This window comes from Chinchilla lanigera, unplaced genomic scaffold, assembly GCF_000276665.1.
Source record: "Chinchilla lanigera isolate Chin_1 unplaced genomic scaffold, ChiLan1.0 scaffold00030, whole genome shotgun sequence".
Lineage (NCBI taxonomy): Eukaryota > Metazoa > Chordata > Mammalia > Rodentia > Chinchillidae > Chinchilla > Chinchilla lanigera.
The window spans coordinates 21,390,889-21,406,953 of NW_004955431.1; the positions used below are offsets into that span (position 1 = coordinate 21,390,889).

The 16,065-nt window shown below is 44.5% G+C and overlaps 1 protein-coding gene across 1 annotated transcript; it reads left to right on the forward strand.

The window, feature by feature from the left end:
• Positions 1 to 277: 277 nt before the first annotated feature.
• Pnliprp1 (pancreatic lipase-related protein 1) lies at positions 278 to 15,729 on the forward strand. The gene is made up of 12 exons (XM_005387852.1): positions 278 to 326; positions 874 to 1,028; positions 1,474 to 1,599; positions 3,411 to 3,545; positions 4,812 to 4,920; positions 6,359 to 6,478; positions 6,577 to 6,696; positions 8,154 to 8,272; positions 9,189 to 9,318; positions 11,254 to 11,362; positions 12,490 to 12,657; positions 15,648 to 15,729. The coding sequence occupies exons 1-12, from the start codon at positions 278 to 280 to the stop codon at positions 15,727 to 15,729; spliced, it is 1,422 nt and encodes a 473-aa protein (XP_005387909.1).
• Positions 15,730 to 16,065: the final 336 nt, after the last annotated feature.

Sequence of the window (16,065 nt, forward strand, 5' to 3'; positions counted from 1 at the left end):
TGTACAGATTAAAACATTAAGTACACATAACATGTGCTATCATCACTCACTGCTTTCTTAAAATAGTGTCAAAATGATAAGGCTAGAATATAAAAAAAAATGTCGAGGGACCCAATAGGAGGAAGTGCCTGGATCCTCAGACAAGGTAAGCCACTTCTCCATTCCGTTTGCCACCAGCTGAGAAGTAGGGGCAGCGCAAACCATCCAGAATTTGAGCATCTCTGCTCACTAATCTGGAAACACTCTGTGAGGTTGAGAATGCTTTAATTTATTGTAGATGCTGCTCTTCTGGACAACCACACTTCTACTGCTGGGAGCAGCCCGAGGTAAGAAACACCATACCTGCTCCCCAAGAAGTATGTGAACCAAGCTCTGGGCGCTGGCCAAAGAAAGCTCTAGCCACGGTAGGGCTTCTGGCAGCTCCTCACAGCCCCCACTTCCAGGCAAAGGAGGGTGGGACTGACACTCAGCCTGGAAGGGTTGAACGGGACTTACTTTAGAGGGTCAGTGCCAACAACCCCAGGCTTTCATTCTCTAGAGGAACTGAGGCCAGAATTTTCTAGGAACGGCATTAAACACCTGCCTTGGTTAAGGTATTTACTTAGAAGTGCCCATTATGGCATTAGTCAAATAACGATATCAAAAGAGCTTGTGGGGAGCTCAGAACATTCACCTTTTTGGTGGCAGTTCTAAGTGAAGGCAACTTTAGCGTCTTGGTGGAATTCCATGGGACTGGGTCAGGCAAGTCAGCGAGTATTAAGGACAAGAAGAGGGGCAGACATGGTGCATCCTTTGTCTGCAGATTTTTCTAGGGCAGTGAGAGGAAGTCAGCTCAGGAGATATTCCTTGACAAGATCCATCCTTTGTCTTTAGGGAAAGAAGTTTGCTATGGTGACCTTGGGTGCTTTTCTGACGCTGAGCCCTGGGCTGGGACTGCAGTCAGGCCACTGAAAATTCTCCCCTGGACCCCTGAGAAAATCGACACTCACTTCTTGCTCTACACCAATGAAAACCCAGACAATTTTCAGGTGAGACTGTCCATAGGGCTAGGTCACCACAGACCGTGAGTTCCCTATATGTGCTATGCTTTTCCACCAGACCCGGCCCCTATCCCATCCCTCCAGCTGCTCCCCTGGCCTTGCCAGACTGGGGCAACTTAGATGTTCTGCAAGTATTGGCGGGGATGTGTGAATGGCTCATAGCTGCTGGAACTTGTAGCTGGTTGTGTGGCTCTGGCTGGGGCAAAGGATTTACTATCTAAAAGGACCAGTTGGGAAGGTAAGCCTGTGAGCGACAGCCCAGGCCCAGGAGTGGCAGGCGATACTGACCCAGAGACAGAACAGAAAAGGGGATATTGGTGGTTTTGTCCTAAACTAGGAAAGGCCTAGGCATTGGGACACGCAGAGGTGGGGAGGGGAGAGACGGACTTGTGGGTTGGGTTACAAAAATATGTGGCACTCTGCATTTTCACAGATTCTCCACCTTTCTGATCCATCAACAATTGAGGCATCAAATTTTCAAACAACCAGGAAGACCCGGTTCATCATCCACGGCTTCATAGACAAGGGAGATGAGAGCTGGGTGACAGACATGTGCAAGGTAGGAGCTGGGTGACAGACATGTGTTCTGACCCCTGCAGCTATCCTGGCTGCAGTCACTTCCCCTCCCTGTCCCCGCCTCATTTCATGTGATCATAGTACGTGAGTCTGACAACAACAAATTGCTACCCTAGATCCTATGAAAATTCTTTTCCATGTTTCGGGATTACATGTGCATCTAGAATCAGCAGCATTAGCTATATAAACAAATATTCCCACTACCTCACTACTGGTTAAATTAGGATGCCATGTTTCCTCTTGTGTTCTCAGTGAGGGTCCTTTGTATTTCTGCAAATGAGGGATCACCCTCTTTTTGCCTACATCTTTCCTACACTTGAGAATCTAAGACGAGTTCCTGTAGGCTCCGTATTTGAAATACGGAGAACTAAATTTGACTGGATGACACAAGTAGAAGAATAGAAAGTGCAACAATTGCATGGGACATAACATTGCATGGGATATAACACCATAACTAAGCGCAACAGTTATGGTGGCAGAACACATAGCTGTGCACACAGCTGCATGCACATATGCACATAGTAACACAAGTGCACAGTGGACATCTGTGCACATGTGTGCATGGGCACACACACACACACACACATGCACACACCTGCAATACACCACTCTCCTTTCTTTCTGTGTGCACTGATTCAATCTATTTTTGTGTCACCATTTACACCTACATTAATAACAACAGCCTGCCTTCCACATGTACACTAATAACAGCAGTGATAATGTCAACAGTATGTTACAAACCTCAAAAATTAATCTTTCTGTATTTGGTTTTGGTTTCCCAGGCATTTAGCTCTTGGCACGTCTCTTGTCCTACCATTAATAAACATCTGATTGGTACAGTATATATCCCAAATTCTCCAGGTGTTTAAGGCATTCTGCAGGGCTGCTTTAAAATAAAAGTCAGAGGAAAAAAAATCCTGTCAGTCGCTGGAGGTGGTGGCACACTCCTATAATCACAGCACTCAGGAGGCTGAGGCAGGAGGATTACCATGAGTCCCGAGCCAGTCTGGGCCACATAAAAGTTCAAGGGCAGGCTGAACTACATAGTGAGACTCTGCTAAAAAAGGAAAGAAAAAAAAAAAAAACCCACCATGTCAGTATCTCTGTGTAAGTGATCATACATATTAGTTCTCATATATGTGAAAAGCTTCAAGTAGTTTTTAAATTTGCAATACCAACATGGTACCATGGACTGTCTGGAAGAACTAAGGATATTTCAGGTTATTTACATCCAGGAAGAAATTTTTCAATCAGAATTCTTCAATCTCTTTTAAATTGATGCAATTTGATTTTTTAGATATCCGCAATGTGTATTTCTTCCATGAAATATTTCATCATCCTGACTATAAAGTTGGGAAGCGTCTTTCCCACTTTAAAGTTTAGGAAATGCACAGCAGGCAGGAGTGTCACCAAGAAGCCCAAGGGACACTCCGGGGTCAAATTCACAAGGCCGTGCAGACACAGGCACCAGCAAGACTGCACTTGAGGTTTTCCCTATTGGATCGTGTTTGTCTGAATGACACAACTGTTTGTGCACGCCTGAGCAATCTTATCAACTTTGGTTGAAAGAACCAGAGAGTAGCCAGCTTTCAATTAATCTTCGAGCTAGACAGAGAATGGATGCACTCTTCTTGCAGCCTTTGCAAGGGTAACACCCATGGGATACCAGGGTTCCCTAATAGAGTCTAGATCACCCGAGTGCTCAGCTAGAAGGGAGAAGTGGCCATTTCTGTGCGCTAATGGGAAGGGGTTTCCCATGTGCTGCCATAACACCCAGTATCTTCCCAACCCCAGGCCATGTTTGAGGTGGAGGAGGTGAACTGCGTCTGCGTGGACTGGAGGAAGGGCTCGCAAACCACCTACACGCAGGCTGCCAACAACATGCGGGTGGTGGGCGCCCAGGTGGCCCAGATGCTCAACATCCTCTTGGTGAGTCAGTTGCTGGGGCAATCTGAGAGTGACACATGAAAGGAGAAACACAAAGAAGGGGGATTTCAGCTCTCACATCCAGAACTCTTAAGGTCACCTTAGTGATGCACTAGGGGAAGAAAAACTAATAACTCATATGCTTAACAGGTGGGGAGCTTTTATATTATCTTCTATCTATAGAAAAGGAAACTGAGGCCCAGGAAGGTTACCCAGTTTGCTTTAAAAAACAAAATCACAGAGCAGGTGAATAGGGAAGTCGTCTTTGGGGCCCAGACCATTCAGCCCCGAGAACCACTCACAACACTGTGGGCTCTATTTGATGTAAAACAAGGTATTGCCAACCAAAGCCAAACAGCCCAGGGGAAGGATGGGCGATTGGCATATCCCCACTGTGCTGGGCTGTGAATGTGGGTCCTACTGATGTTGGAGGATTTTCTCTGCCGTAATCATTTCAGTTGTTTCTTCCTTTTTTCCTTTTAGTTAATTCTTTAAGTCTTTCTTGCAGTTCACTTAATAATTCCTTGAGGCTATTTTCTATGCCAGGTAAAGGTCCCAGTCACTTCTGTCTTATAGCTAAAGGGCTTACAAAAAAACCAGTTGGTTCCAACTATTTCCACACCCCTGCAGAATCAAAACCCCTGGTTTTGTACACACGGCATATATATCAATAAATGAGGTGCATTTGTGTGACTATCTCTGGGACTAACATGTGCAAAGAGCTCATAGCTTTACTTGCTTTGTTGAGGCAGTATTTTGGAGCTGGACGTCGGGAGTCTGAGGGAGGTGAAAGGGATGGATGAGGTCCCAGGCCCTTGTGGGTTTGCAGGGAAGACTTGCATCGACAACCGAGTGTCATTATTGGAGGGTAGTGATGGGGAGAGTCCAGGCTTTGTGGAAGCACATGGTGGGTGGCTAATCCCGACTGGGGTGTGTGTGTGTGTCTGTGTGTTGGGGGTATCACGGAAGTCTCCCCAAGAAGAGACATGTAAGTGGAAAGCTGAAGATAGGCTCTTATCATGTTAGATGATTGACAGGATGGGTACAAACAAGGCCCAGGGGTGAAAAAAATCAGCTGCATTTGAAGGGTTTGGCTAGAGAGGAGTCTAGAAAAAATAGGTCTTTAGTATCAAAAGCTCTGAAGCTCTTGTAATGACTTAGGGCTTGGTCCTTGTGTGGGGGTGTGGAGGGCTTCCAGCAGAGGAGGGATACCATGTTAGGAAAATCAGAGCACAACAGTGTCCTGAAAATGTGGTTTTTCCTTTCCAGACAAACTATAGCTACTCCCCTTCCAAAGTCCACCTCATTGGCCACAGCCTGGGAGCCCACGTGGCTGGAATGGCAGGGAGCAGGACTCCAGGCCTGGGCAGGATTACTGGTAAGGCCCCAGGTCTTGTTCGCAGTAAGCCAGAATGTGGTCACAACCTGCAGCCCAGCTTAGAGCTGCCCTGTAGAGGACCGTTCCCCGCTGGCTGTAGCAGGGCTGGGTGCAGCCTGTACAGATCATCTTAGCCCCAAAGGAGCACATGAGCATCACTGAGGCAAGGAAGGTGCTGGCTCAATTCTCCTTTGCTGCTTCTGCCTTTGTCCTGGTCCCTCCTCTCTGGGTCCAAGTTTTGTGGTGATGTATGTCAGCAGCACTCAGCAGCACGAGCACCCAGGAAAAGGCACGGTAAAGCTAGTAAGAGCGTGGAAATATGTAGCTTTAAAAGGGCCTATCCTGCATTGCTTTCCTCCATCTCTGAAATCAAAGACAGCATAGAAGCTGAAAATTATGTTTCTTACTTTCCTAGCTACCATCTCTGCCACAGCTAATTTAAACTAAGCAAAGCCTTTGAGTTATTACAAAAACAATAGCCAAATATTCCTATATAATATACTAATGCTGTTATAGTTATTATAATAAGCATAGATTATGCCTGATTATCACAAAGAGAGTACAAAATGTCTCCTATTTCTTACTTAATTGTCAGACCTGAAGAAACAGGCTCAGGGAAGCAAGTAATTTGTCCAAGGTCTCACAACTGGTTGGTGGTGGAATTGAGTGAGATTCAGGCCTGTACTGGCTGCTCTTTGGCTCAAGCAACTCTGCCTGTATAAGAAATCTCCCTTCTATTATCAGTAGATTACTATGTTTAGCGCATATCTTTTTAGCTGCTCTGATCAGATCTAAAAAGTATCAAGCAATCCAGGATTCTGGCCAAGAAGGAAATATGGTCAAAGTAATAATTTTTACTTACAATATTATTACAATAAGTAATATTTTACTTAAACAGCATGACTCTATGGTAGGTACTGTACTAAATGCTACATATTAGCTTATTTCATCTACAATGACTATGTAAAGTAGATAGTATTATTTACTCCCTTTGTAAAATGGGCAACCTGAGGCACAAAAAGATTGAGTGTCTTGTTCAAGATCAGGCAGTTTCTTCAGAAAGTAGCTGAATAGGGATGAGGAGCCAAATGACCTAGCCCAAGAATCTGTGTTCTTCAAATGATAAGAGAAAGAGAAATGTGACTGGGGAAGATATACAAGTAAATGAAAGACTGAAATGGAAAGAAATCCTTGCTCAAATAAAATCTGAATTTCTTTGCTCATCTTCCCCCTGTATCCATGCCACCAGAACCCTCTTGTAATGAGCACCATTGAGACTTTATGCCCCCTTATTCGATACCCAGGGTCATAGCACTGCACCATTCCAGAGTATAGCACCCTTTAAACTGGGTAATGCATGACAGAGCAAATGTACAACTAAGTCCTTTTGGCATCAGTACAACAGGTCTGTTGATCTCCCATGGATCATCTCTTTTAGGGTTGGATCCTGTGGAAGCAAGTTTCGAGGGCACTCCTGAAGAGGTTCGACTCGATCCTTCAGATGCTGACTTTGTTGATGTCATTCACACGGATGCAGCGCCCTTGATCCCCTTCTTGGGTGAGTCCACAGTGCTCTAGCTGTGATCATGTGGGACTATGTTTTATCCAGGAGAGATCTACATCACAAAAACCTCATTGCTATTGCAAACACCTCAGGTTTTGGAACAAGCCAACTGGGGGGTCACCTTGACTTCTTCCCCAATGGAGGCCAGAACATGCCAGGTTGTAAGAAGAATGCCTTGTCACAGATCATCGACTTGGATGGCATCTGGTCAGGTAAAGGCATGGTAGGGGGCAGGGGTAGGGGCAGTGTCAGGGATGACATCCCTTTCCTGGGGTGAGCAGCACTTGCCATAGTAAATGTTATTAATGAAAACACACTCTTCCTTTAAAATTATACAGTTCTCATTTCTGGGCCTTATTTCTGAAAAATATGGTTAAATAGTTATTATACTGCAATTCTACTAATTTTCTATTTGCTTAGAATATTGTCTTGTATATCCTGGGTTGCATAAGGAACAAAGAATTGCAATGCTGTTACTTAAAGCTATAACCCCAACAATCAACTGGTAGCTAGTCAATTGAGAAAGAAAATACCATAGGAATATATAGTCTGACTCTACTCCAGAGAATTTTTCTGCAGATATAACCTTCCTACTCAGTAATATGGCTCAGACTTATATAATCAGCTTCAGTTCTGTAGCCAAAATGAGAGTATTCCCAATGGCTTCCATTGAAAAACCATTTGCACTACACTGAATAGAAATGAGGAGTAACCACGGTAGCAGAAGGGTGGAAACTGTCTAGTTATCACAGATGAAGTATGCCTAAGAATAAAGAGCATCCTTCATCCCTGACTGAACATCTAATGATGTCAAAAGGACAAAGACAGCGCTCTGCGAGACTGAGGTGGGCACATCATAGGTTTGAGCCCAACCTGGGCAACATAGCAAGACCCTCTCCTAAAATTTAAATAGTAAAAATGGAGCTAGGAGTTTAGCTCAGTGTCAAGGCCCTGGACTAAATCTCCAATACTAAAGGGAAAAGACAATGACCAGACATAATCTCCAGCCAAAATTGTCATATAGCACCATACAAGTTAAAATCCACAGCATGCTAATCAAATGTGAGGAACACAGCTTTTTACTGGATTTGATCAAAATAGCTTAGGTGCCCTCAAAGCAAATATTAAGGATAATAATGTATGTATTTTACCTTTTACATCCTTAGGAGGGTTTGCATGGATAAGAGTAGCCCAAACTCTCCATCAGTAATGGCCAAGTAAGTTCAGGCCAGGTCTGGAAGGTGCGTGGTAACATTCATCACTTGGCATGAGTTGCAAAGAGCCAAACAATGTTGTGAGCAGCGAGATACTATGAGAATGTTGCTCATGTGGGCTTAGGTTTCCTTAAACTCTCCAACCTACTAGCTGTAAACTGTAAATGGGAGGGTGCAATCTGTAGCTAATCCTATAAATAGGGATAATCTGGTACCCACCTCTGGGAAAGGAGAGGATTACCTGGTCCATGCATACAAAGAGATCAGAACATTCAAGGCACACACCAAGTACCCTCTATGTTCATTGTAATTATTGTGAGTGGATTTTACACTTATCTTAAATTTTTTAAAATATAGTTCCACTTTGGAACCACCCCTCCTAGAGACAATGGCACAGAAGCTATCACAGCCCATCTCCCACCACCTGCTCAGATTTCTTCCTTTATTTTCCCTAGGAACTCGGGATTTTGTGGCTTGCAATCATCTGAGAAGCTACAAGTATTACTTGGACAGCATCCTCAACCCCAAGGGGTTCACTGCGTACCCTTGCACTTCCTACAGGGACTTTGAGTCTGTAAGCTATTGTCCTGCCAGAAGCCATGGGGACCGACCACCATGGAGCTGTGGTCCTGCTGTGTTTGTGATTTGCACTGCTTTCTCCCTGTGTGTTTTCCATTGTCCCTCAGGGTTCATGGTCCAGTGAAGTGGAGGTGAAAAAAAAAATTTAGGCAGGAGACGGCAAAAATTCTAGGGCAGATGAGTCATGTGGAAGAAGAAAACCCTGGGAAATTAAAGAGCAAATCTACATCCCCATGATCTTGCATGTCTCCCAAGTCCCATGAATCTGGCTTACAAAATGGTAGATAATAATAGGAACACGAGTGTGCATTTCTGGCAGGGCCAGAGCAAGCCCAGAAAAATGTGTGAGCAAAGAACCCATCATCCGAGGGCCAGGAACACGGCTCAGTCAATTTCCGGTACCAAAAACAAAAACAAAAACAAAAACAAACCATCATCCGGACAGCGGAAAAGGCGAATGCTGCACTCTATGCCGGGGTGTTGAAGGAAGCGATAGAAGAAATGATCACACCGGCTCACATCCATGATATCGAGGATGACAATATCATGTTGGTCACTTTAAATACTCCAGGGAGGAAGCATTTCTACCCCAGAAACCTAAACACTAGAATCAAGGCTTTTTGTCCCAGAGAACTGGTTGCTAATCGTTGAACACATCTCACTAAATGGAAAGTATACTTGATTTAACCTGGGCCAAAGGTATCAGTACATTTTAAAGCTCCTCACATCTTTCTAGTATGTGTGCATCACAGCTGGCATTGAAGGCAACTTAGAATTCATGTGTCCCAACCCCTTTCCTGTTACAAATGAGAAAGCTGGGGCTGTAGGAAAATTGAGTGTTGGCTCCCCCTGGTATACTGCTTACAAGGAGACAGGTTTGCCTTACATCTCTGTGTGTCCCATCTCACTAGAACAAGTGCTTCCCCTGTCCGGACCACGGGTGCCCACAGATGGGTCACTATGCTGATAAGTTTGCTGGCAGGACAAGTGAAGAGCAGCAGAAATTCTTCTTGAATACAGGAGATGCCAAGAACTTTGCACGTAAGTTGTACTTTGACTACTTACTTGCCCCAGTAAAGAAAATGTAGTTTCCGTTACAAATGAAAGGCTTGCCTCTAACCTGAAGTGTTTGTGGGCACATTTGGATCGTCTTAGGAAAGGACACATCCACCCAAACATCCTCGGCTCTGAAACTCAACTGAGGATTTAGAAATAACCTACATTTTTTTCCATTTAATTCTATGTCATGAAATGAGGGGAAGTGAATGGTATGATTAACAGGATTTAGGCAATTGCCACGGCTCTGTGACCACTCACCCTGGATTTTTACCATTCTGCATCTCATTGTTCTTTTTCTTTAAAATATTGTCTATACATCAGCTATTCATTTAGCAAACTCAGTTCATACTAGATCTTTCTAGGACTGCAGCCCTTAAAGAGCCCACCTCTACCTTCCCTCATGTCTACACATCTCTGAGGCCGGGAGAGTGGGTAGGAGTCACGGGGAGGGGTGAATTCTCTCCAAGCCACAGAGACTCGACTAGGACACAAGGCAGAGAAAAAGCTGTATGTGGCACTTTTTGACAACTTGCCTCTGACAGTTCCACCAGGTGCTGCTCAGCAAAACAGAGGCTGTGTGTTTATACAGATATATAAAAATAATACATGTCTCATATGGCTTTTAAAGTCAAGTTTATTGAGGTATAATTTATATACAGCAAATTCATCCTTTTTAGTGCATAGTTCTATGAGCTTTTGACAAATAAATAGATGTGTAACTACTTCCACTATCAAGATGCAGAGCATTTCCATCACTGTAAATATATATGAATATACACAAAATTTTTCATAAGAAGACATTGGTTAATCAATCCATCCACCAATGTAGTGATGCATGAAATACTTGCCCATATTTTAACAACAACAAAGTAAACATTCAAAAACTATGTATTTATTCCTCAACCTGCATTTATTTATGAGGCACAGATTTGGGCTGCCAGACACTGGAGACTCAGTGATGAAGAAGACACTCTACTCATACAATTCATAATTCAGCAAAAAAGGAAACTGAGCGACTACAAGTGCATAGGGCTTGGCAGTTGCGGCCTTTGCATTATGGGACAGGGGACCCGACCCTGACCAGAGGGAGGAGCAGGGACAATGCCTCTGAGGATAAAAAAGATAAGAAGGAGTTAGGCAAAGGTGGGCAGTTATGTACATATGTGTGTGCATGTGCAAGTGTGTGCATGCAAGTTTATATATGATTCTTTGTGTGAATGCATGCACTGAGTGTGTGCAATAGTGTTTGTGTGTATATAAGTAATTATGTGTGTGTAAAGGTGTGGTTCTATGTGTATCATTTACAGGGATGTATTTGGGCAGGGATTATTCACACAGGCTCCAGGGCAGCAGACCGAGTATAAAGCTAGGAGACAACAGCCTGGGTACCTGCTCTGTACTGGAGCCTTCCTGGGGCACTGGGGATGCAGAGATGACACACAGACCCTGGCCCCAGGGTGCTCTGCAGACAGAATGCCTGAGAGACCTTCCTGGACACACACTGGAACCGCCTGTCACCTAAGCTCATAGCACTGTCACTCCGGAGCACAGCTGTCCCACAGAGCTTTCTGCAATGATGGGGGTCTTCTGCCCTGTCACATCCAGAAACCACTCATCCACATGACAGTTTAGTACTGAAAATGTGTCTAGTGAACCTGAGAAACTAAATGTTTAATTTCATTTGAATTTAAGTGTAAGTGGTCACTGTGGCTAGTGATGTCTTACCAGGCAGTTCAGGTATAGAGTGGGCTGCTACTGGATGTGTACTTCCCCCTTCAGACTGAATCTAAGGTGTGAACTAATAAGTGGGATTTCTCATCCTTGAATGCTTTCACGTAAGGGACAAGGACAGCAATCTTGGGTTTGGGTCACCCATTTTGTGCATGGATAGACTGAACTCTTCTATGCTCTGTGCAGGCTGGAGATACGGAGTTTCCATCACACTGTCTGGAAAAATGGTCACCGGTCAGGTCAAAGTTGCTTTGTTCGGAAACAAAGGAAACACTCACCAGTATGACATCTTCAGGTAATTTCTATTTCCGTACCACATCTCATAATATACAGGACCTTCAAAGCAGGTAGTTCATTTCTCATCAATGGGTTTTTAATTATTTATATACTGAAGCCATTTCAGAACTTTACCTATAACTTTTCTTTTCCCAAAACTAAATCCAACCATTTAGCTCTTTCTCTCTCAGTAGATCAGATTTTTAAAAATCTAATGTACCCCAGATATCCTGTTATCCTGATTAGCACAATAACACATGTGTTAAGTGACTAACTTGTTACTGTACAAATAAATCTTCTAGAAAAAGATAGTATGGAAGAATTATATAACTTTCTATAAGAATTTTTGGAGAAGGATTAGTTTGAGTTTGAAAAACAATCATGTATTGGTCAGTTTTCTGTCAATGGGACAACCTAAGGGAGGAAAGGTGTATTTTGGCTCATCATTTCAGAGGTTTCAGTCCATGGTCCCAGGCAGAAACATCATGCTGCAAGGGAGTGATGGGACAAAGGTGCTCACCTTGGGGAATCCAGGAAGCACAGGCAGCTTAAGAGAGAGGAAGGGGCAGAGAACAGGATATACCCTTCCAAGGCAAGTTCCAATGACCTACTTCCTCCGGCTAGGCCCTATCCTCTAAAACTCCAAGTGGCTGTGATGTGAATAACACTCACTCTAAGCCCCACCTCTGAACACTGGTACACTGGGAATCAAGCCCTCCATGCATAAGTCTTGAGGGAGCACTTCATATTTAACCCATAACAAATCCTTAAGTAATGGTTTGAGGCAGTGGGCATATAGCTGAGTTTTCCATTTCTTTGTTTTTGAGGATTAAATTGAAAGAAGAAGTTTATTTTTTGTTTTTGTTTTTGTTTTTATAGTACTGGGGATTGAACCCTGGGCCTTCACACTGAGGTATATCCCCAGCCCTTTTTTAAAATTTTTATTTTGAGACAGAGTCTCACTAAAGTACCCAGGCAGGACTCAGCAATACTCCTGCCACAGTTTCCCAAGTGCTGGGATCACAGGGGTGCACCCCAGCACCAGGCTGACTTCTATTAATCTAAAGTAGAAAAGAGTTATGGAGCCTGGTCTGATCATTAGATGAACTTTCATGACCAAAAATGTTTCCATTTTTTTGTTTCCAGCGGAATCATCAAGCCAGGCTCTACCCTCTCCTCGGAGTTTGATGCAGAGCTTGATGTTGGAACTATTGAGAAAGTCAAGTTTCTGTGGAATAATAAGGTGGTAAACCCAACTTTCCCCAAAGTGGGTGCAGCCAAGATCACGGTGCAAAAGGGAGAGGAACAGACAGTGTAAGTGTCTTCATTGGTCGTGTCTCTGAGTGTTTGCACAGATTCGTGCCTGTGGTGGAAACTCACTGCAGAAAGTCAGTTAAGCCATGAAAATCTGCCTATCCCTGGTTTTTCCTCCCCAGGCAAGCAACCAGTTGACAGAAGGCAGGTAGTTTTTCTATAGGTGTACTTTACTGGTATTCTCAGCACTGCCTATGCGGATATAGAAAATATGGCCTAACATGCAAGGACAAATAAAAAGAAATGCAGAAATCACTTCTGAAGGATAAAAGGTTAAGTGTGGGCTAGAAAGTACATTTCTAAGGGGAGAGATCAGTGATATTTCAGAATAGATGGAGGAAAAAGAAATCAGTTTCAACAAAAGGTAGAAAATTTGACATAGGACAAGAAAGCACTGAAGTGGTGACATTTGTGGGATGGTCATCCTGACCCATGGCCTCCACTGCTTTGTGTCTGAGCAGGCACAGGCCTTGGGCAGAGAAAGGCGGCACCTGGAGGGAGGTCTGGGTAGTGACCTGAGAAGGACAGAGCGAAGTTCCACCCCTAATCTGGCCAGCGGGGCATTTCTCATGTGGCTTTGTGGGAAGGAGATCTGGGCATTCAGTCATGGGTGGTCCTGAAGTTCAGGAAGTAGGTAGGGCCACCAAGCTCAGGTCCCCAGGAATGTCACTCTTCCAAGCAAACAGGGAGGGTTGACAGAGCAGCATGGAGGGTGTGCCCTCTGGTGTCCTCCCTGTCCGCATGACATGGAAGGACAGAGAGGCTGTCAAGCCAGGTGGTCAGTGCAATCAGGAGTGAGGAGTCCTAACAGCTAAAGGACAGCTCAGAGAAGCCCCATCCTGGCCAATGGAGGGCCCCAGGCAGGCCTCAGGCACAGCCAAGGCCTCTTCTCCTGGGACTCACTCAAGGACACAGCCTCTAATGTCAGTTCCCAAGGTTCCACTAGGTAATGTCCCTGGGCCTGAATCCTGGGGCTTTGTGGATAAAATTGCATAAGAAGGGAACATCTTGAGACTTGAAAATGAGAGGTGGTCTCAGGAAAGGAGTTCTTACAGGTAAGAAGCAGGTAACCAAAGAGGCCAGAACATGATACTCTCCAGGTTGCTAAGGAAAGGTCCAGACTTTCTAAGCTTTCTAGAAATAGAACAGATGTAGCTGAAGCCACCTCTGAGGCCCTGAGCTCGTCAGCTGCCACCTAAACCCTCCAGTAGCTGAGTGCAGCCTCCCCTGCCCATCGACTCCACAGAGAACCTTTCTTCAGAGAAGCACGATGTCAATGTTAAACTTTTAAAATATTGGAAAGCCAAAACCAGCTTCATAAATCACAAGCTAGACTGAACAATCAAAAAAACCTCAATTATGCAAATTATTCAGATATTTTGTCACTACGCAAATGACCAACAATATTTTAAGAAGTAATAAGTGCAAAATCAAAGAAAGTCCATTTATTTGGTCCAGCCTCTTTTCGACTGCCCCTCAGATGTTTTAGTCACCTTTCTGGGGTTTTAAATGCTATGCAGGAACTTGCTGATCAGAATTCTTTCCAGTGACACAGACCAAAAGAGAAATGTGGTCCTTCCTTCCTTATTTCCCCAGGAACTTCTTAAGTATCCATCAGTAAAGTACTTTTGTAAATGACTTCTTAAATACCTATCCTCTGTCTGGAAAACAGTAGGAGGTATAAACACAGAGCCTGCTCTCCAGGAGTTTATAGTTTATCTGTTGAGAAAAATGAGAATGATTTTCTCATTTCAAGAATTGAAATGAGATTCAATTCTTGAATTGAATTGGGATTGGGGCATCCCAAGGTCACATGATAGAATAAAGAGCTCACCATTATGGGCCCAAAGAGAGAGGCCAGGAGCAGAGCAGAATGCCCAAAGGAGGCCAAGATGAAGGAGGAGCCCTGGAGGCTGGGGAGTCACGTAGAGCAAGGCAGGAAGGGCAAAGGCAGAGGCAGCAGGCACAGGGATGTGTGGGACAGAGGAGGCCAGGCTGCCTGGTGGCAGGATGGCAGGGTGCAGGGCACAGGAGAAATGCTAGGGCAGACTTCTAGGAAAAACAAATTCAAAGAAGTAAAGGATGCAACACTGGAAGAGCCTTCAAAGATGGTAAGGCGAGGAGAAAAGCCCACCATTCTTGAATAGCCATAATAACCACTGTTTATATCTGCAGTGTTTTGATTAATTTTTAAGTGGTTTATGCTTATTGTTGTGGGAAGTTGAATTATTGCCATGAGATTCTCAACAATCATAAGAAGGAACCCTCTTCTGCAAATGCAGATGGCATCAAGGAATGGGCCTGTTTCACAGGTAGAAGGTGGCAGAGGCCTAGGACACCCAGGGAAAAGCCAGGGCCCCTGACTCCAGATCTGAAAGACAAAGTCAAGGGCGGTTTGACCTGTGACCCCACCATAGAAAATTTGGACTATGGCATCAGGTGCACCTGTTTTTGCAGCCTTGTTCTTCTTCTTATTAACTGACAGTCTCTCTGTCTCAGTTTCCTCTGCTGTGAGGTATAAAATAAAGACCTTCTCACATGCTTATGGTGGGGGTGAGGTTCATACAGGGGGATCATTTAGCAAAGTTGCCTTTCACTACTAAGAGCTCAGTATTTCATTCAGCTGGGTTCCAAGACAGGCCTAAGGAAGAGCAAGGGACCATCTGTAAACCAGTCAGCTGTGTGTACCGAGGCCTACCACAGACCCATAGGAATGAGAAAAAGGAGGGTGGCTGCTTCAGGAGGCCACCGTCCTGCCACACACAGGACCTCACAAGGGGCCACTCTACAGCAAGAGAAGACACTGTCCTGGGACCCAGGTGTTCCCTCAGACTGGAAGCCTAAGGCACCAGTTCTCCAGTAACTGCTTGAAGCCAGAGCCCTAGTGCTTTCTTGTCCCTTGAAAATTATAAATCATATTAACCTCTGCTGGAAACCTCAGATCATCATGGCTTTCCCGCGGTCACCCAAACATTTGCTTTTCTCCACAGATACAATTTCTGTAGTGAAGATGCTGTGAGAGAAGACATTCTGCTCACCCTCACGCCCTGTGAAACGCCAAACACAATATGATCACTTAACACCAACTAAGTCCTCTGCTGCATCTATCTATTCACTGTGTCTACCTCAGATGTCAGCTACTGTCTGTATTGACATTTGGAAACTAAACAATTAAAAACGTCCTGAGCACTTCTGTACATTTGTGGTTCTGGTCACCCACCACTTTTCCCCAGCTTTCCTGGTCCCGGGCTCACTGTTTTGTCTTTCTCTGAGAGCATGATGTTTCAAAGCAGAAAGAAAGAATAGATGGTCGAAGACCTCTGCAGGAATTCTGCCCCTGACCCCTCATTTTACAGTGAGAAACTGAGGCACAAACAGGCAGAGTTAGTGGTCCAGACTCACAGAGTG